General features: G+C 37.3%; 1 protein-coding gene across 3 annotated transcripts in view; it reads left to right on the top strand.

The window, feature by feature from the left end:
• The window catches only part of LOC129726957 (zinc finger protein 236-like), a 161,889-nt gene that overhangs the window by 126,764 nt on the left and 11,623 nt on the right, over nt 1-23,502 (top strand). For all 3 annotated transcript variants that reach the window (XM_055684276.1, XM_055684277.1, XM_055684278.1), the window contains exon 6: nt 9,697-9,903. In XM_055684276.1, coding sequence (XP_055540251.1) covers nt 9,697-9,903 — 207 coding nt within the window. The remainder of the gene's footprint in view (nt 1-9,696; nt 9,904-23,502) is intronic.

Genomic DNA, 23,502 nt, shown 5'->3' on the forward strand with positions numbered 1-23,502 from the left:
TTTGCATAGGGTTTCGGCTCGGGGAGAGAATCAGTCAAATTGAAATGTTTGAACGAATAAAGACTAATGATTTTTCTCATACGAATTCCTCATTTTTAGCAGAATCCGCATATCTTGATTGAAATTGAATTAAAGTTTCGTATATTCCGTCGGTTTTATGCACTGTACTGTCTTTTGATGAACATAACACTATTTCGCAAATAGTGCAAAGCAAACAAATCCTAACAATTAAAATCACAAATTTTTAACAGTGTTGAGAAGTCACCATTTGTGATTGGACACACATACTCATTACTTACTAATATTTATCATAAATACTTAAGCTACTAACAAATCCCCCCCTTAAAAAAAAAGTGACGAATGGTATACCTTTGTTAAAGTCGCTATAACACAGCACAGCAATTTTTTTCTTTGGCTTCTTTGTACGAAATACAAAAAAGCCAAAGAAAAAACATGGTTGTGCTATTATTTTGCTATTATTAACCGATAAATGAAATTTCAAATATATCAACTATATCGAAGACGCGATGATTCTGTTTCATAGCTGGAGCGAGATTTTTATGTTCTGACTGATCCTGGCCAAGCATGCGACCCCATCTCCGGGAAAAGGGGGAGGATTATGTGAATTAAAAAAAAAAATTTGAATCAAAATCATTTACTAGCATCTTCTGAATTTATGTAAATAACCTTGAAATAGGCCAATAAATAATATCATCATTCGTTCTTATAATCGGATGAATGACCGCATATGGCATACGCACTAAAATAATAATTACCTGCTCCAATATATATGTTGTAAATAGCCCCGCCTTTTTTCAAATTTCATCATTCTCTTCGTTTCGCGGTGCAATGTAATGATAACGTCGAACTCATTTTTGCGCTATGGCTGTACACTATCTATACCCAAAAATAGCCTGCTCTAGTAATGAAAACCAACACATCTACAGGTGCTATCCAATATCATGAAAAAGAACAAATACTCACACTCATGTCGCAATAATTTTTTTCTTTCGAAGCACGTCGCGATTAGTTCTGGTATAGCACTGCCGCAAAAACGAGAATTCACGAAAAATGATTTTTCGAAGAATTTCATATTGGTCACTAGCAGTGTTGCACGCTCAACTGCGCAACAAAACTCAACCCTGCGTTCGTACATATAGGTAATAATCCTTTATTTTATCTTTTTTCTGCAGGCCTCCAATGTAGTTTAAAAATTCACGTATTACGCTAAAGTCGCTTTTTACATAGGGGGTACGTGCCGCGTAAAAAAACGCGTAAAAATCGCGTTAATTCCGGAATCCGCGTAAAAAACCGCGTAAATTCCGGGATCCGCGTAAAAAACCGCGTGAATTCTATATCGATTATATACAGTCATACCTCGATATACAGGGTGACAAAAAAGTCCGATCACACAGGAAAATCTCAATATTTCAAAGAATAAGAAGAAAATCTGAATCTGGCTTTCATAGCTTTATTCAGTAACTCACCAAGGTACTTCACAGACGATATCTCGAAATTACACCACCTTTCTCTGATCGAATCAACTTCAGACGTCTCGGAAAGTCGTCGCAAGCGGCGCGCACGTGCTCCATCGGCATCTCCATCTTCAGCTTCGACATCATGTACACCCACACGAAATAATCCAGTGGATTCAGATCCGGAGACGACGGAGGCCATTCGTTCTTCGAAATGAAATCGGTCAAGTTTTCCTCACACCACGCCTGAACAACCTTTGCGGTGTGGGATGGGGCGCCATCTTGGAAGCAGTAGTAATCGTCTTCAGACAATAGTTCAGCTTGAGGCAGAACATTTTTATTCAAAACCGTGTCCAGGTAGTACGCTGCGTTGATTTTGACCCCTTTATCGATAAAAATAAGAGGCAGTTTACCTCTCTTGCAACTGGCTCCCCAAACCATCACTGACGTCTCATTTTGGAATCGGGAAAGGCTCACACTCCAAACTCGATCATTTTGGCGATTGACTGTTTGCTCCAAATCGAACAGCTTCTCGTCCGAAAAAATAATCTCGTCATCTGCGCGCCAACCGAGCAATACCCGCGACCGTTGGTACCTCTTGTCCTTCGTAGCTTTGGTAACCCCATGAATCACTTGTTTTTTGTACGGTGTAAGTTTTTAATCCTTGCGCAGAAGCAGGCGGATTGATTCTCGGTTCATTTTAAGGTTCCTGGCCAGCTTCCGTGCAGATTGGGCGGGATTCCGGCGAATCCGGTCTCGTATAATCTTTTTCAGCCTTGGAGTTCTCACAGACCTTGGTCGTCCAGATCGTGCCTTGTCCTCGGTGCCTCCGGTCTCTAGGTACCGATTTATGGTCCGGTACACGAATTTCCGGTTGATTCCGAGTGGTTTTAGGTGTTTGAATATGTGTCCGGGTTTGTACCCTTTCACATATTCAGCGATAACAGCTGCTCTCAACTGTGCCATGGCTCACAACTCAATGTAAACAAACTGCACAGAAACGAAACTCTGCCACTTTGGGCAGTAAAGTTAACCCTTTCATTTGACATATAGATGGCACCAGAGAGATGCAACGTGTAGGCTACAGGCGACCCCAAAAAAGTGTGACCGGACTTTTTTGTCACCGTGTAAGGCAACCTCGATATAAGGCAACCTCGATATAAGGCATCCTCGATATAAGGCAACCTCGATATAAGGCATCCTCGATATAAGGCAACCTCGATATAACGTAACTCGATATAACGTAACTTTTACCTCGATATAACGTAACTTTGAAAATGTATTGAAATTGAAAATAAATGATACAGCAACTGTTTTCGGGGTATAAATTGCTTCAAAAAAGTGTTTGTAGTAAGTTTTAAAACTAATGAAACTAATGCGAAAATTGTCCTAAATGGGCATGAAAATGGTTTAAAAATACTAATAGGTGATGGAAAATAGGTTTTCACGCATCCTTCAGTAACAATTCACAGTCTTGCATCAATTAGAAAAAAATTTTTTTTTGCTTGTTGAAATTTTCTTTAAATGGGCATAAGATAGGTTAAGAAATACTGATAGGTGATGGGAAATAGGCTTACGCGCATCTTTGAGTAACCGTCAACAGTCTTGCATCAATTAAAAAAAATTTTTTTTTGCTTGTTGAAAATTATCCTAAATGGGCATAAGAATGGTTTAAAATTACTGATAGGTGATGGGAAATAGGTTTTCACGCATATTTGAGTAACCTGTGTATCAATTGAAAAAAAAGTTTTTTTTGCTTTTGAAAATATTTCTAAATGGGCATAAGAAAGGTTTAAAAATACTGATAGGTGATGGAAAATGGGTTTTCGCTCATATTCGAGCAACCATTAACATTCTTGCATAAATGAAAAAAAATTTTTTTTTGCTTCGATATAACGTAACGACAATAAAAATAAAGTTGCCTTTATATCGAAGTATGACTGTATTTTACCTTGTGGATGCTTTTCTTGAAACTTAGTAAAAAAGTCAAGAAAAACTTTGGTCCTTTTTAGTCAGTTTCCAAATGATGCATCTGGATTTTATATCAAATAAAAGCTCTCTAGTTGATTTATAAAATGCTAACTTCGGGTTCTGGACCTTTTTCTGTAGAAAAATAGCACCCCCAAAGTCGCCAAGTATTTTCCAAGAAAAATATATTTTGTTCGTCGTGTAAATCTATTTGTCACTTTTGTCATCTTGCCCTTAAGTAAGTACACTAAAGTCGCTTTTTACGCGAGAGATACGTGCCGCGTTAAAACAACTGCGTAAATTCCTGAATCCGCGCAAAAAATACCGCGTAAAGTCCGGAATCCGCGTAAAAAGCGACCTTAGTGTATTCAATTAGAGTGATAATCTAAATTTTCAGTAAATCTATCAAGTCTAACTCGTGTTTTGCAGTTTTGGTAATTTTGACGGCATTTTTCGAAAAAAAAATCTTCAAAGAACGTTCGACCCCACATGGCTTATCTTCTGGTGAAGTAGGTAGTTCTGATAAGGTGGAGTGATTATCCAAACTTTCAGCAAAATCTATTAAGTCTAGCAGGAAATATAGTAATTTCAGTGATTTTGACGGTTTTTTGAAAATAGAAACGTTCTAGGGCCGTTTTACCCCATTTGGCACATTTGGCTTATACATGGCAATAAAGCTCTTAAGTTGCTCTACAAAACAATCTATTCAGATATTTATTCTTGCGATGATGAGAAGAGTAGGATGACCCTGAAAATTGACAATTTTTAAAAGAAAAATGCATTATTTTTTTGGTTATGTTACCTCTTCACCATATATTGGTACCATGCGTTCGAAAGTACTCTTAGTGTAGAATAATACCACAAATTTTGGGAAAAATCCATCAGTTCTAGCAGGAGTTAGTGGACTTTTTATTATTTGGACGTTTTTGGACATTTCATTTTCAAGGGCCGTTTTACCCCACTTAACTTCAGTGAAAAAAATAAAAATTTTGCAAAACTTCCTACCTTGAATAGACAAACAAACGCTGAAAATTTCAGCCCAATCGGAGAATATCTAAACAACATGCGGTTGCGCCTCTCGCGAACTGGTTCTTAAGCTTTCAATGTAAATTCTAATGACTCTGGCAGCATGTGGCCGAGCGTTGTCATGCGTTTGAATCAAATTCTTTCAGAAAAGAATCAATAGCAGTGTTATTTCCACATGCGAATCGAGCTGAAAACCAAGTAAAAATATAAAAAGGTTACGCCATATCAGTGAATATTCAATAATTCGATTGAGTAAACTCATCTGACACTCTAAATGAACGATTTGATAATGAAAAACCAATAAAAATATGCCGCGTAAAAACGACTTCTCTGGGATATTCGCGTAAAAAATCGTGTAAATTCCGAAATTCGCATAAAAAACACGTAAATCCGAAATCCGAAGTGTTTTTCTATGGATCATTGCACGATGACGTCACAAAAAGAGGAAAAGGCACAAAAAGAGGAAAAGGCGAGGGTTGTTTTTATGCGTTTTTTAAACGGGATATTTTAACAATAACGCGGATTATTTTCACTCGATTCGGAAGATTATCTGTAGGTACGCGGTAACAAATAAGTTTAGTATAAGTATATCCAATCTAATCTTTTAAATGCGGTACAACCAACTACGTAAAAAGCGACCCCAGTGTATATGGTTTTTCATTTTGGTAATGGTTGTTTCCGCTCCCAACGGCACATACTTACTGGTTGATGAATTGGGAAGATTTCCAACACCTTGTAATCAAAACTTCCTGAACTGTCAAGGAGGATAAGGTTGTTTTTTGTATGCAATGATCTATTGATCTTCATCATTTCTTTATGTGTTTGTTCATAGAAAAAAGTGACATTTCCCAGACATACACTGGCAAACGTGTGAAGCCTTTCAGTACTTTTTCTGTTTCCCTCAACCTGTGAATCGTCGCATCTCATTTTAACAATTTTTGCCATGTTTCGCCGATAACGTTTGTGATTGCCAAGCTTTGGTGGGAACGATTTGATTATCTGTTTGGATGACCTTATGCGGTGAATGGTTGTTGAAGGGAGCGACACGTATGAGCAAGCGCTGTAATGTTGCAGATAATAACTTATTTCAATTCATGTTTTCAACCGCAGAAAGCAGCACAACAACCACTACCAACATACTTGTGAATAGATGTTATATAAATTCATCTAGTTTATTTCAACACAACATAACGGACAATTTACGTTGCTTTTCGAATCTCTTTTTATTATTTTTTTTGTTAGTTCTACGTTAAAAAATTCAGCTCTGACAGGTCAAAAACCTAACTCACTTACAAAAACTTCCAATCGTAGTCTTTGTGAGGATGCGGAGGTATACTCGGTCTCTAACGAAGCTAAGACCTCATTCTAACATTCCTTTCAGCTTGTAGGTTGCGTACGGCACTGGCACAACACGATATTCATAGTTTAGAGAGTAACGGGTAGGAACATTAGCGTTAAAAAGTACATTTTCACTTCCACGACAACTTTAAATTTATTGAATTCCCATTTTCATGCAACCTATCTGAGGCTTCTATGTACATACTATGAGTAAGATGTATAAGTTCAAACCTCTTTTCTACCATCTTCTGGATTTCAATTCCAAAAAAACCTTAAATAATAACTTATAACTTATAACTTTGGATTATTTGTGAATTTCAAAACGAGTCTTTGTGAGATAAAACTCAACCGTATTTGGCATCGTTCGACATCAAATTTAAAAATGAAAAACTGTTGCCGTCGTTGTATCAAACCGACGATATCCGCATCTGATTGTAAGGACGTTGACGGCGCCGTTATTGGTCTATAAAAAATCGGGTCATTGAATGATGCACAGTGAGGAGGAATGACCACTCCCAGTCGTTCTTCCAGTTGATTCATTGTGCATCTTGAGTGACTCGGACCCATCACGGTGTAGCAACCATGATGTATAGTCAGAACTAAGCTCAATTGAGGGTGATACCATTGCCTAATGGTGGTTTCGTTCGGTTTTAAGAGTTTATAATTAACACAAAGCAAGCTGTTCCTGCGTTTGGCACAGATTCTCAACGAGCTCTTCCATAGAAGCGATTTCATAGACTGCGAGACTTCTTCGAGCATTATGAGCCTTACAACCGATGATTCAGAGGTGAATGTTTGGCACCCGCTAGGTGTGTACAATAGGAAGGAATGGCTAAAACTTAATTTGCTGCTAAAGTGGTCGGTTAACCCATGTACTTTCTTTTTAGTAATATGGAATCTATTTTATTTTGTCCCATTTGTATTAAAATCTTTGGCATTGTGTGAATAAACTTCAAACTTTATTTTAACTCACAAATGTATATTGCATGTTTCTAGGCTTGGAATTTTTTTTGCCGGTTTTTATACATAATAAGGTTATTCATGATATCAGCGGGCTTGTTCTGTAGCGTCCTAGTCTTACTGATTTCACGCGCCATTATCATTAAGCCAAGTACGACTATTTGAAAACAAATGTTACACGATCTTAAAATTAAATGATCCAATGTGTCTCATGATGACCTTGTGTTCAGATATTTCGTCAGCATTATTTTTACACTTCACCAATTTTTTGTTGTTGTATTACAAGGAAAGCAATGCATTATAATTTCTGTTTTCAGTACAATCCAATCAAAATGCTAAGTTGCTTCACGATTAGCTTCGGGAACCTTATCTCATCATCGAATTCCATTAGGTTTGTAGGATATCATACACAATCGGAACCGCAGAATTTTCGCTTTCGAAATGGTTCACGGTGAACGGTTTTGCCGAGATTTTTGTGTTATTCAGCTAGAACTGTACAATGCGCTTAAGCAATGTATCTTACTTCAACTCCATTTTGAACAGAAGATAGCACTCTCACTTCCCTCTGAGCGTGTTTGTTGTGGAGTAAGAGAATCTCTGAAAAAAAAAATTAAAACTCCATTTGTCACTCGTTAAATAAGTCAAGCAAAATTTTATTATCGTTCGTTTTAATGTAATGAATCAATATTTGTTTCATAACAATTTGAAAAAAGAGTAATTTTATTCTTTCGGAGTACGAATTCTAAAACTTCATCTTTTTATGTAAAAAAATCTTTTTGATTTATAAAACTTTCACTGTCAGTCGATGTAGGTTTTATCGAGTTCAAATTATTCAGCATTTTTTAAAGATTTTGCGTTAGTTGACCATTAAATATTAAATCTTTATTCAGACTTCTGATGATTTTTTTTTAAGAATAGCTACCAAAAAAACTTGGAAAATATTTGTTATGCAATGAAATTGCCAAAAATTTCCCGAATCAATTTAAACCAGTTGCTCGAAGCACTTTTCCATTCGGGAGCGTCGACCAGCCACCAGAGCAGATCGAGAATCTTCAAATTTTACTTCGCCTCTGCCACAAACCGTTCCCACCTGCCACTACTTGGCGCGAAGATAAATGGTCGATGAAAAGTTCCGAAGGAGACCAGAAACGACGGTTCCCCTTCGCAACAGCTCAGCCACCAAATCCTCCTAGTCTCTAGACGCTTTGGTACATCGTTCGCACGTGAAGGTAACTGCGGTCTTCTACAGTGTCCATTGGCTTTTAATCTATTAGAATTTGGTCGACCCCTCTCAAAGCATACACACTTTACCACAGCAGTAGTAGCGGGCAGCAAAAAAAAATCTCTACCGATGTGAAGAAATGCTTGCAGCGCTTTTCACTGTACGGCGGTAACGGACCCAAAAACCTCCGCACAGATAGATGCCGCCGAAACAGAACGGCCAGAAACGAACCAAACCATATCCGTCGCCCTAATGCAACTGCAAATATTCGACTGGTGAATCTCGAAGTCCGAAAAAAAAAATAAAATAAAATAAAACAAAGTACCTCGTTTGCCATTAAAAGTGAACCAAAGGATCGACCAGGATCATACACATGTGGAACGGTTTTGCTATAAACAGAATAAAAACGAAAAACAGTAGCACTCTGCTCTTATTTTCGTACATGTAAAGGAGTAAAGTGTTTTATTTTCCGCATAGCTGAAGAAAAACCGGGAAAGTCCTAGCCCGAAGCTGAATGCCTACAACTTGTTTATTACTGCCAAATGTAATTATATATAAAAGAATTTAAAAACCATGGAAAACATATATTTCTTGCAGTTGACTTTGCTGTTTATTTCTGCTGGTCGTGGTGCACAACAGCCATTTCTCTTTGTTTGGGGATGCTTTGTCGCCTATTATATGTTGAGCTCTGATATCCCCGGAAAGAGTTACCGTGACTCCACCCGGGGTTTGGCTCCCACACTGTTCAGAAAATAATATACCTACCGCGTCCGCAGGTTCAACCAGGACATCCTACACCGAAGGACACTTTCTGCGAAAGGGCCACACTGTCCGCAACACTAGCTTCTAGGAGTTACCATTTTCAGAGCAAATAAAATGAAAATCTTCATAATTTATTTGCTATTTAGATTTATATTTATGCTTAATGGGGTATTGCAGCTGGGCTGAGAGACTCTAGCCACCTCGCACCGGTGGGCGGGAGAGGAACACCGCTGGTAGCGGCTTGTGAGACTCGTTAGTCTACGGTCGAAAAGGTATGGACTCTGGCCGACAGCACATGAGCACACCCGAAACACCATCCGAGTTACTGCTCTCTAACCACTCTCCCGACCCTGTACAGCAACGTGGCATATGATTCCTTTTCAATTCCGCCAGGGCACTCGGGCAGACTGGGAAACTAATTCTGTTGCTGGTCCATTCCTGGAGGTGATCCTGCTACAAGTAACACCGAACCTGGTTGTCTGGACGAAACAATAGCTCCTACGGTGTTGCTTTATTTCGTGTATTTATTCTAAAATGGAAAAACGCACGCACCCAGGTTGCCATTAATCAGACGGAAAATATCTGTAACAAAGATTAATGGAAAAGTTTCCGGGCACGCTCCACGCGTCATAATCGAAATTGAGACGATGAATTAATAACAATGATAATTATTAATTGAAATTGTAACAAACAGTTATTTTGATTTGACCTGATCTCCTAATTTTTTCCTATTTTTCATTTTGTTTCGCGGAAATAAATAATACTGCTGTTGATTATTTTTCGAAAGTGTTCAGTAATAAAAGATTTAAAACTTGTAACATGGGTTCTTTTAGGTCCAGTGCTACCAATTACTGGTCACCAAGCTTTGCTAAAAATATAATAAAACCAAACCGCAATCAGCAATCGTTAATTAATTTCTTTCCCATTACTCATCATCATTTTCAGCAAAATCCTTGCCCAACATGCCACGGTTCACCTGGAGCAAAAATCGATCAAAGAATTTGCCTGTCAACACGAGCGCTGCTTCTACATCGGCCGAAGTGCGGCGGACGTTCGGGCCCATCTGCTCAGCCGCCACTCGGACGAACGGAATTTCGTTTGCAGCGAGCCCGGTTGCGACTATCGGGGCAAGACGATCACTCAACTGCGAAGGTATGTACTATGTATGCAACCGGTGATGCCCTAATTGGGGTCAGCTATGCGAATACTAATGGACAAAATCCAATTGGGTGTGATTAGGCTGCCAGCATTGCGTACAGTATAAAGCATTCCGGGCGGTGTCTCGGGGTGACAGTAATTGAATGATGATAAAAGTCCTGCGCCACATATTCAACATTTGTACGCTTGTTCATTAACTAGATTTCAGCAATTTTCTTTTTATAAAGCCACAATGTCGGTTCAAACAATTTTGGGTGTGAATCGATTTCACAGAGGTTTTTTTTCTGACATGAAAAAATATATTAAACGAAAATGTTTTCACCAAACCGCAAACGGAACGCATCCTCCCCTTATGTCAATACGCGTGCAGTGAAGCTCGTATAATTGGCAAGCACCAGGCCCAACCAAATTACCATTCAATGGCCGATTGAGTATGCGACTTCGGTAGAATTGCGCGTTCTGTGGTATCCTATAAAAGGACAATCACGCCATGGTGAAAATATAACAATCGGCCACAACGCGATTCCTCCCAGCTGACCATAAAGTCGACATAAAATGGAAAATATTTCCAACTGCACTCTTGAATCCAAACGCGCTTCTCGCGAGAAAAGCAGTGCAGATAATTAATCATTCGACTTCTCTCGGTTGTGCCCTTCGGTAGCAGAACCCAGAGCGTATTGGTTCATCCGTCCAAATCTACGGACGCTAAGCTAAGGAGAATAATTAAATTAAATTAATGCTGGATTCCGTTGGTATCAAACTATTTTTTATTGTTTTTAATTTTCCATCTCACACACTACCGGTTGTCCGCACGAAACGGGAGCTTCCCCCCCGTTTTTGCGTCTCGCCAATGACAGCAGCCGCTTTCGAGCAAGAACTTTAAGAAGGGCTAGCAAACGTTGCGATGGCGTACAACAAGCGTACGCGGAGCAAACAAAAAGGTGGAAAGTGAGCGCAATAATCTCAACATAAATTCAATTCCGCGCCAATCGCAAACTAATCGCGGAACGTTTCACGAGTAGAACGCAGAATCTGTTCGTACATAAAATCGGTAACAGCCACCAGCTCGTTTGTATAGGTTGTGTAGGGGAAGATGGGGTGCACGATTTGCCTCGCAGGTACTACGGAAAGTTACTTATAAATCACACTATGCAGTGTGGAAATTCGGATCTCTGGAATACTAGAAATACAACGATAAACCGTCTGATTAATTCAATAATAATTATCATTTAAACTATCATTTTTTATTTGCCTGAAATTTTTCACAGATTTTCCTGTGAGCTAAGAATGTTATTTTGAGCTAGAAGTTTTCTTTTTGATCAAGACTAATTTTTGAAAAGGGTTCTTGTGAAAATGATATTGGTAATTACTAGTGGCATAAGCAAGGGTTAGGGTTACGAAATTTCGGCTCAATCGAAATTCGGGATGTTGAGCCTCGATAATTTTTTTTTACAAAATAAAAACAAACTTTCGCTAATGGGAGACTCTAGGGACTTGTAATACATTGGTTCCCGAAACCGCGGAAAAAATACAACATTCTGATCGCAGGTACCATTGCAAAAAAAAAAACTCTTTAGACAACCTTAGACCGATTAGTAAGGTGTCCCAAAAAAAATTGATGTTGAAAAAGTCAAGGTGCTCAACCCTAAATTGAAAGATAATGTTATTTATAGCATTTTTGTAGAACATTTCGACTTTCTAAAAAATTGTTTTCAGGTTGCCCAAACGTGACTTATGAAAAAATGACCTTTTGAGCTACAAACCCACTCTTTTGCACTTTTTTCAATTCTGTTCGATTCCTAAATTTTTCCATATATTTTTTCATTTTTGTGGGGTTGTTTTTGAATATTTTGCTTGGTTTAGTTCAGCATTGCATTCAATTATTTAACTCGCAGAGCCCATTAAACATCACGGGAAAAATAATTTTTCCCATAATTGTTAGATAAAACTCTTCAAAACACAAAAAAAAATGTTTGATCAACAACTGAAATTTTTATTGCAAAGTGGGATTTATGACAAAAATTTACATGAACATAGATCCTTGATATCTTTTTGGGGGGCTGGGGTATTGCCATTTTTATATGTCATGAACAACTATGCATTTCAACAAATATGTTGAATAACTGTTTTATTTTAGGAGATAAAAAATAACTAACAGAAAACTTAATGTTACTCGTAATATGTTAGAGATAGAAACATGATATCTTTAGTAAAGTTTCTTGTTTTAAGCTAACCTTAAACTTTGTCAAAGACGCCTAGCGTCTATCTTAATCTGATAAAAAAGTAATTTTTTTATCTCACCCATCTTTCTACATTTAAAGATGCATTTTTGAATACCCTGAAACTCCTCCGAACATACCATATGGCTATAATCAACATTTGAATCACTATTCAATTAATCGCACGAAAACGGCAGAATAAAACACTGTGCAATAGAGATATTGAGCTTTAGTGGCATTTTTGTGAAAATGCATAGTTTTCCATCACATGTAAAAATGCCCATATCTCAGCCCCCCGATAAGATATCAAGAATCTTTTTTCATTTAAATTTTTTTCTTGAAACCCGCTTTGCAGTGAATATTTCAGTTCTTGATAAAAAAAATTATATGTGTTTTGAAGGCTTTTATCTAAACATTATGAGAAAAATTTACTTTTTTGTGATGTTCAATGGTTCTGTGAGTCAAATATTTGAATGAGATGCTGAACTAAACCATGCAAAATATTCAAAAACAATCAAACAAAAATACAAAAATATATGGAGAAATGTAGGAATCGAACAGATTTATAAAAAGTGCGAAAAAGAGGTTTTGTAACTTGGGTTCGCCACAGAAGGCAGAATCACGAAAGGCAGAAGCACGAAAGGCAGAATCGTGAAAGGCAGAACTCTTTGACCGTACACACAAGGCAGAATATTTCAGAAGGCAGAATTTCAAAGGGCACGAAAGGCAGAATCACTGGTAGCAGAACCTGACTTACGATAGCCTAGTGCGTGATGGTAAATTGGTGCGAATGCTGGTCACGGTATCAAAGCTGCTACTCTACATTTATTATTTAATATTATTTGGTAACCAGACATAATAACTGGTCACACAGCGATGACCAGTTTTTATGAGAGGTGCAGATAAAGCCTAATTATTAGATCCGAGACGCGCAAACTGGTTTGGCTCAGATCCTGAAGAGTCTCAACGGCATCGCGGGGAGTAATTTTTCGATGGTAGGTATAACTTACACTAGTCTCAACGGCTTGTTGATTATAATTAACATAAAACAATTCATGCGGCGAAGACGCATCATCGAGGGCAAGGAACCGAGGCGGCACAAAGCCAAAAAAATAGACCAAATTTTGATTCTGCCATTCGTGCTCTTTGTGATTCTGCCATTCGTTATTTTGCCTTATGAAATATTCTGCCTTTCGTAATTCTGCTTTTCGTGATTCTGCCTTTCGTGATTCTGCCTTTCGATTTTCTGCCTTTCGTAGGAGACCCTGTAGCTTGAAAAAGTAATTTTTCATAAATCACGTTTGGGCAACATGAAAACAATTATTTCGAAAGTCGAAATGTTCTACAAAAATGCTATAAATAGCATTATCTTACAATTTAGGGCTGAGCGCCTTGGCCTTTTCAACATCGATTTTTTTTGGGACAGCCTAATGGTGATATATTGACGTTCGTTCCTCTCAAGTATTGGTTTCTCAGAGAAGAAAAAAGAAATTCCTTTAACAAAAAATTGTGAGCAAGTTACGACGTTTGTGACTTGCATCAATGATAAAAAATAACACATAATTATTATTGTTATTGTTTTTTTTTCCAGTGTGGGCTCATCACTGCGATCAGAGATTAGATCTATTATGATATTGCCTAGGTGTTTTCTGTACTCAGCACTTCACATTATTGGCAGTAGCACTATTGAAGTAAGTGATACGCTTATCATTCATATCCGTGCTTGTGTGTAAGTTTTACCTTTCCATTTCAAGCTTACCACTCTACTATACCGAGCCTCTGTCCCTCCTAACAATATCGCCTAATTACAATTCCCTGGAGAGAACTTTCATACGTTACTCACACCAGTTTTATTATAACAGGGACTTATTTTTGTTAGAAGGAGAGTCAACAGAGGTACTGTAGAATTCAAAATGAAGGAAAGGTATTTGGTGGGAAGCCTGAGAATAAACCCATGCTAAAGTCCTTTGGCAACCACCAAATGGCCTGGTTCTACTAAGATTCGAAATCCACGACCATCCGCTTACCAAGGCGGACGCAAGGTTGGCTACGGAGCTCCCTATCATTATTTATGGTTTAGATTGACTTTTTACTACACTTGTTTATTGCTGAATTAAGCATATCGGGTAGTCAATGAAACGTAGGTCTACGGTTCAAAAAACCGTTCTGACTCTGAAAATATTTGCAACCTACATAGGCTTTTCTCAAAAAACGAATCGTGATTAAAAAAAATTGATACAAAATGATATCTTTAGCCCATGGGAATATGTGTGCAAAAGCTTCAGCCAGATCAAATATGGTCTAAGACTCTAAACCGATCATACAAATAGTTACATACAGACATTCTAAAAGTACGGCCTTTTTTTAGTGTCATCTCAGAAAACTATTTCTGTTGCTATGTGTTTGTGATAGCTACCCGCGCTAGCAGCCGAGCAATCACTTAAGGAATGTATTGGTACATAGCATCACAAGATAAAACGAAAATGTACTTCGGGTGTCGTTTTGGCACTACAGTAAGGTCTTTTTTACCCGGGTTGCTTTTCTCCATTGTTAATTACATTACATTACATTACTATTACATTTTGATCTCCAGATTGACTCTAAAAAAAATCACAATTTTTCAAACATTTTAGGCCGGTTTTCTTCGTTATATTTTCAACTCAAAAAAGTATTTTTTCAATATCTCAGCGTATTTGGAGGTATCTGAACTACACAAACTGTGCGTTTCGGTAACAACCCAAATCCTTAGAGACAAGCAAACTCGGCAATAGAGCGGCTGTGTACTGAAAGATGTTGTATACTTTCTAATTTAAAATTTAGCAATGATTTCAAATAAAACAATTAAAATAATAAATTGGAATGTTCGCTCATTAAAGGCCAATGAGAATGAGCTTTTTAATTTTTTAACAGTAAATAATGTGCATATTGCAATTATTACTGAAACATTTTTGAAACCTAACATAAAATTAAAATATGATCCCAATTACGTGGTTCATAGATATGATAGGTTTCAGGGCTCCGGCGGTGGAGTTGCAATTGTTATTCATCGCCGAATCAAACATCGTGCTCTTCCCCATCTTGAGACGAAAGTTATTGAAACTTTGGGAATTGAAGTTCAAACTGAACTTGGGATTTTATTTATTGCCGCAGCATATTTACCATTTCAATGCACACGCGAGCACAAAAATTTTTTTGAAGGTTATTTACAAAAACTCACCAGCAAACGTTCGAAATTTATTATAATCGGCAATTATAACGCTAAACATCGTTCATGGAATAATTCTCAAAGTGATTCCAATGGCAAAATTTTATTCAATGATTGTTCTTCAGGATACTGTTCTATTTTGTCTCCGAATAATCCTACATGCTTTTCTTCTGTAAGAAACCCTTCAACATTTGGTGCTAACAGATCAAAGTCATGTATGTAGTGATTTGATCACACATGCTGACTTTGATTCTGACCATCTTCCAATAACTTTTTCTTTATCACATGAATCAGTTTTAAACCCTATGAGCTCTGTTTTTAATTATAACAAGGCTAATTGGGAAATATACAAAACTCATATTGAGAGAAATTTCAATAATGAGCTTGATTTGCAAAACGAAGTGAATATTGATTCCGCTTTGGAAGCATTAAAATGTGCAATTGTTGATGCCAGGAATTATTCTGTTCCAAAGGCTCAAGTGAAATTTGATTCTCCAATAATTGACGAGAATCTTCAACTTCTAATTCGTTTGAAAAATGTCCGCAGACGTCAATATCAACGTTCTCGTGACCCTGGTTTTAAAGCTATCTATAAAGATTTACAGAAAGATATTAAACATAGATTTACTCTTCTGAGAAATCAAAATTTTGAGACCAAAGTTGAAAAATTTAAACCATATTCAAAAGTTTTTTGGAAGCTGTCGAAGATTCTTAAGAAACCTACAAAGCGTATTCCAGTTTTAAAAAATGGTGAACGTTTTCTTGTATCCAATGAACAAAAGGCTCAAAGACTTGCGCAGCAGTTTGAGAGTGTTCATAACTCAAATTTGAATTTTGTGAGTCCAATTGAAAATGAAGTCACACGTCAATTTGATTTAATTTCTTCCCAGAATTTTTTACCTGCAGAAATAATTGAAACTAACATGAATGAGATTAAATCTATTATTTAAAATTTCAAAAATATGAAAGCACCTGGTGACGATGGAATCTTTAATATACTAATCAAACATCTCCCTGAGAGCACAATGGAATTTTTAGTGAAAATTTTCAATTGCTGCTTCAAAATTGCATATTTTCCCAAATTATGGAAAAATGCAAAAATTACTCCAATTTTAAAGCCGGATAAGAATTCAGATGAAATATCAAGTTACCGACCAATCAGTTTGCTTTCTTCAATAAGTAAACTGTTTGAGAGAATTATTCTTAATCGAATGATGTCACACATCAATGAAAATTCAATTTTTGCAAATGAACAGTTTGGATTTCGCCATGGGCATTCCACAACTCATCAATTGCTCAGAGTTACTAATATGATACGAGCTAACAAACCTGAAGGTTATTCCACTGGAGCTGCTCTTTTAGACATAGAGAAAGCATTCGACAGTGTTTGGCATAAAGGTTTGATTGCGAAATTGCAAACTTTTAATTTTCCAATTTTCCTAATCAAAATTTTGAATAATTATCTTACTGATCGAACTCTGCAGGTTGTCTATCAGAATTCAAAATCTGATAGATTTCCTGTCAGAGCAGGTGTACCTCAAGGTTCAGTCTTGGGTCCAGTCCTGTACAACATATTTACTTCAGACCTTCCTGATTTGCTTCCAGGATGCACAAAATCATTGTTCTGCGATGACACAAGCATTTCCGCAAAAGGAAAAAGTCTTCGTGTCATATGCAGTCGATTGCAGAAAAGTTTAGATATTTTTTCTTCCTACTTGCAAAAGTGGAAAATCTCTCCCAATGCTTCTAAAACTCAAATGATAATTTTTCTGCATAAGCCTAGGGCTTCTTTCCTCAAGCCAATCAATAATCACGTTGTCAAGATGAATGGGGTTATTTTAAGTTGGTCTGACAAGGTTAAGTACTTGGACTAATTTATGATAAAAAACTTATTTTCAAAGAGCACATTGAGAATATACAAGCCAAGTGCATCAAATATACGAGATGTTTATATCCTCTCATTAACAGGAATTCTAAACTTTGTTTAAAGAACAAACTTCTGATTTACAAACAAATTTTTAGACCAGCAATGCTTTATGCTGTACCGATCTGGTCAAGTTGCTGTTCAACAAGGAAGAAAACGCTCCAAAGGATTCAGAATAAAATTCTGAAAATGATTTTGAAGCGTCCTCCTTGGTTTGGTACACTCGAATTACATAGTCTCTCTGGTGTTGAACCATTAGAAGCTATGTCAAATAAAATTATTAACAATTTTCGACAAAAATCGTTGCAATTCTCAATTGCTACGATAAGCTCTCTTTATAGCCAATAAGTTAGCAATTAAGTTAGTTATACGTTTACTTCCCCTATTCTGACAAGTAGGTTTAAATCCCTACGAATGATAAGTCCTAATTGCGAAACCAAACAAATCCTAACAATTAAAATTACAAATTTCTAACAGTGTTGAGAAGTCACCATTTGTGATTGGACACACATACTCATTATTTACTTATATTTATCATAAATACTTAAGCTACTAACAAATCCCCCCCTTTAAAAAAAAAAAAAGATGTTGTATACAACCATACATGCCATCGTTGACATGGGAATAAGGTAAACGCCAAAAAAATCATTCGTATATGGGGAACTAGACGGCAAGTTTATAGATATGTGTTTACAGTTATTTTTTCTATCGACTGCCTTTTTTTGCCAATGCCACTACTGTTGTAGAGAAACGCTCTGGAATGTCATCAGCAAAATTGAAATCGCTTGGTACATTTTTGTCTAGCCTTTCTGGTTTTAAAACTCTTTTCCAATTTTTTTGGAAAATTAAACTTGACTAGATAACCAGGTTTAGCTAACTTTTCGTAGTTTTCATAAAAAAAGATTTTCAAAACTAAGCTCTTATTATATTATTATTTTCAATTTTTCTATATTTTCTATATTTAAACTTTTTGCCTAAGTATTTGCACATATCAATGGTTGCAGCTCCGTAATTAATCCGAATCAGTGCTGATAAAAGTCATTTTCCCCAGCAAAATTCTTCGAAAATTACAGCCAATCATTTTCAATTTTCACTTCCAATGATCGCAGCACTCTTTCAGATACCTTAGATTTTCGTCCTAGTAGGGTAAACAGGTATAATACGCCGCCAGCCACCCCCCCTCCCCCCCCCCCTAAGGAACATAGTCAATACTGTAGCTATGGTTATCACAAACAACAAATCTTTCATGTAGTTAGATACCTTATTTAGTCAGTAATTCACTGCTATTGTTTTGTTTTGTAATTACTGTTACACAAAAACGCCATAATTTTATTAAAAAATATGATTAAATCGAAAGCTTTCTAATCTACCGGGGCAAAACGCCCCAGATGCAGTTTTATATGCCCCATGCAGTGGCTTATGCTGGCTTATGTCAGCACAACATGCGAAGTGAAACAGCGCTTGAAGTCTCAGAAGCAAACGCTAAAGCATTGAACATAGGTAACGTGCTGTTATACTCAGATGAAATAGATCGCGCGCATCGTTCACGGTTACGGAATAAAATTTGACGACAAATCCAACCAAATGATCTTCACTTCAAAGCGAAAAAGAAAAACAAACAGTCCACTCAACCAAACTGAACCTCACCGAAACACTTTTTCACTGACACTGACCGATGCCTTGACAATCTTCGTTATCTGATAAACTGATTTTGTTGTCTTGCTTCCATCGCATGAAATATAATGAGGTGTTTTGACAAACACGCGGGAAGGGAGAACTCTGAAAGGATTGTAAAAAAATAACGTTTATGGATGCTTTTTTCACTTTCACTCAAGAGTGTAAACAAATATCAACCCTGATTATCATTGTACAAGTTTCACTGATTAAATTCTTGAAGGAACAATAAAGAGCGTCCTTGCAGTCAGGTAGGAAGAGTGAAGGGATATTAGTATGACCTTCGCTGTTTGTAGACCATGTTGATCTCTGCATCTCCACAAAGGTCACAGGAAAAACATTTTTGTTAGTTGGGAAAGGTACGCTGGAAAAGGGTAAACTTTGATAAGTGATGCGATTATACTTATGACCCGTCTGCATTTAGCTATTCTATGTTCAGCCGGCTGACTAAAGCAGCACAATTAGCGTATATACATTTGGTACCGACTCAGACCGAGACACAGTAAGAATGCTGTCGGGGCCACGCACAGGAGTGTGTGGTATATCTTAGTGGGATTCAAAATGTTATACTACCCGGTGTGGATCCGATTGAATCGAAACAGACCTTAGGTAAGGCCCAGCAGCGGAACATATTCAATATGCTGCTTACCTATGGCGATGGAAAACCATCAAACAACAAATCAGTGCTTTTAATGCAAAACATTCTAGCTTTAAGTTAGATTTAGTTTCAGCTCGTAGTCGGCAGCGAGGATAAAAAGTTTGCTTTTAGTTATTAAGATACTTTAGAAAGTAAGCTACCAGATATAATTGGCGCCGTTAAACATTAAATTGTATTTGTGCTGTGTCAAATAAATTATAGATGAAGACCTTAGGAAAGTTCTTAGGACCACGCACAAATGTGTGTGGTTTACTTAAAGGAAGTACAAAGTTTATTATTTGCATTTTGTGGAACTGAGTTAAACCAACATGTAATAAAAATGTTACTGAGGCCACGCACATATTTCCGAGGAGGAGGAAAGCATTACCGAGAAAAAATCATAACTCAAATACAGGTCATAATTATTTGAAAACGTCAATGCATGCATGATGCTAGAAAAATCGAAAAATAAAAGCAACGATGCATCGCGTACCGACTTATTTGGAACGGAATCACGAAACGCTCTGTATAAATGCGCGACGAACGATAAGATACCGAGAAGCACCATTTTTTTATCGAGATTTCACATTGGCGTCACTTTAACCGGTAGCATGTAACCGCCAATTTTGGTGACTTTAAATTCTTCAAGTTCTTCAAAACGATTTAATTCTTCAAATTCTTTAAATTCTTCATACTTTTATTTTATTTTATTCTTTAATTCTTTAAATTCTTTAAATTTTTTAAATTCTTTAAATTCTTTAAATTCTTTTAATTCTTTAAATTCTTTAAATTCTTTAAATTCTTTAAATTCTTTAAATTCTTTAAATTCTTTAAATTCTTTAAATTCTTTAAATTCTTTAAATTCTTTAAATTCTTTAAATTCTTTAAATTCTTTAAATTCTTTCAATTCTTTAAATTCTTTAAATTCTTTAAATTCTTTAAATTCTTTAAATTCTTTAAATTCTTTAAATTCTTTAAATTCTTTAAATTCTTTAAATTCTTTAAATTCTTTAAATTCTTTAAATTCTTAAAGTTCACCAAATTTCAAGAATTGTTCATATGACTTGAGACTTGAGATTCTTCAATTTCTTTGAATTCCTTTATTTTATTTTTTTTTTTTGAGTGCACTAAATTCTTTTTTTACGCGATTGATGCGTCCGCGCAAAAAAAAAGATTCGCGTAATTTTGAACAAGAACAAATTGTCATTCCAAATAAGAACGTTCGTTCTGGCTCTAAAAAATATTTGTTTTCATCAATACCATTTAGAAAATTAGTCGTAAATAGAAACTAATTCAAACTAGTTGATAACTAGTTAAAACTACCCAAAGTAAGGAACTATTGGAGTGATCCATACGTAAACACTCAATCAATGCACCCCAAATTGTGCTATTAAAATTGTGCGACAAGTTTCATTGCTTATTTTCCCTCGCTCCCTGCGCGCAAGATGAAAACAAATACTAAGCGCTCCGATAGTGAGTGTAAAGCAAAAATGTGATACCATATCATACCCCAAAAAAGGAAATCAACCAGCCCATAATGCATATTGTGGTGCCCACTTCGAATGTGTACTCGCACCGGTGGTGCATTCAACCATCAGTCTGACCTGAAGCCCCGGTTTCCCCTCCTTCTCTGTTTGGTGGTTACTGACGGTGATGCGGTGAATAATGCACAATAATTCAACTTCTGCTCGGTTTTCTTCACGATTGGCAGGGTCTGCTCGAAGGAATGTTCAAGGTGCAAGTATCGATGATGATAATAAGACGGGCTCCTTTCTTCTGCCGCGAAGAAAACAAAGCCAGGACAAGCGAAAGATCAGAACATGAATGCAAAAATTTGAAACCCCAATGTACTCTCGCATGACTCGGGTCTGTGCCGTGCGACACAGCATCCTTACCGAACTGGCGACTGGTACTGGGTGCTGCCCCCAAAAAAAATAAATTTAAGCAGCATCTACCAGTCGCTACAATATTGTCAAAATCTAGATCAAATAAGATATTTTTGTTTTTACTTCGTGTTGTTCTGCTCCCCAACCATCGCTGATCCCGTGGTACCATAATTCCAGGTATTGGACGGTACACCGAACCCCTCTCGTTCATGCACTTTCATCACGTTCACTTTGTAAAAGGGGATCCCAGACTGGTGCATCGTTTTAAAATGCACACCAATCTTCAGCAGTGATTGGTAGAAATATTCGTGCACAATGGTGATCCACCACAATATAGTGCCAACCAGCTGCAGTAGCCTTTCTTCCTGGATGTTATAAAACGAGGGTAGCCTCCGGGTGGGGTAAGATCGATTTGCGATCGCCTTACCGATGAAGTATATTCACCGTCAAGCAGAGCGATACGAGTATCTTATCATTTTTAGTGGTCTCACTCTGTAGAATCACATTCTTACACCAACCTACGGTTAGCAGGTTACTCTCGCATCCCAACAGTAGTTGGCATTAAAAACAAAAACCTTGCAAAATATTGCAGCCAAACTTAACCAGATCAATATCCATCGATGAATTCTTGCGCTTCCTTCCGCCCAAAAATTCCCCCTACGAACAGAACAGCTCGCACAGTATCGCAACTGAAGGCTGCGAAATATATGCCTCCAAAGAAGCGATTCAAAACAGCGAAAGACACTGCGCAGAGCGGGTTGACTAAGCGGAATGCACAATATGCACCCTGGAAGAAACAAAAAATGCATATAATGACAGCTTCGGTTCTGTCCTATCCTAACCGTTCGGAACACAATGACGGTCGCTTTTCGGCTTCCACCGCATCTCTGGGGGACTCGTGCTTGATTTTCCGAAGGGCGAAAAAGAACAAGGACCTGCCTCCGTCTGATGCACTGAATTCAACACGATGACGCCGAAGTGTACAATGCACCCGTTTTGATGGTCACGAATTTATCAATTGTTTCAGATTTCCCCTTGCCCTTTGTTTAAGCCTTTTTTTTCCCGCAGCCGGTGCGGGGACCGGTGCCACACCGGTTCGGTATCAGAATCAACTTTTATTATTATTTTTATTATAAGTAATGTACCATTATCGTCTAACTATGGAAGCAGTGGTACAACTTTTACACGGGGCGTGTTTTCCCTCGAAGCATCATCCCAAAGACACCCAGAACCGAAAGCTTCGGCTGCCCACTGCGCGCCATCGCCTTTCACCGATCAGCAAGTTGAGTTGAAGAGCAGCATAGAGAATTTTTATGTTATTATTATTTTATTTTATTATCATTAGCATTATTATGCATTCCTTCGGAAGCGCGAAGATATGGGAAGAGAAAATGTTTTCTTTTTTTTTGTTCATTTAGCCCATTGGGTTATGCAGTTGCACTTTTGCGCATACACATCCGAATGGTTGTCATCATCAATAAATTCATATCTCGCTGAAAGTTTACTTCTTTCCCGGCGGGTTGTTTTGCTTAATTTGCGTTATGAAGCTGTGCAAGGCTGTGTGGCGTCTGCGAGAAATATCACGACCGGCACATTATTCCTGTTTTGCGTACAATGCAACCGTATTGAGATGAACCAAACAATAGGAATAGTCCATTTAGATGGCGGTTTTCACGCGTTAAGCTTTACCATATTCAGCTGTATTCTTGGTTATAGTTGCTTCGGGAATATCAACCGGCCTCGGTGAGGATATGTAAACTAGGGTTATTCTGTGGTACCCAATGCCCACCAATTTATGACTAGCTAGTTCAAGTAACTTTATTGGCTTTTATTTATATTTTATTTGATGCCGAAAGCGATCAAATACTTTCTAAACGATGATGTGCAGTTGGTTTCAAGTATTTAGAACGTGTTTTCAAATATTACACCAGCGGGCTTCCATTCCCGTTTTCATGAAAAAAAAATCATGGAATCATGAAGCTTTAGGTAGAATCAAGATCTCAACTCATGTTATCATGATAGAAATAACAAAAACCATGGACTCAAAA

Source organism: Wyeomyia smithii, chromosome 3 (assembly GCF_029784165.1).
Source record: "Wyeomyia smithii strain HCP4-BCI-WySm-NY-G18 chromosome 3, ASM2978416v1, whole genome shotgun sequence".
Classification (NCBI taxonomy): domain Eukaryota; kingdom Metazoa; phylum Arthropoda; class Insecta; order Diptera; family Culicidae; genus Wyeomyia; species Wyeomyia smithii.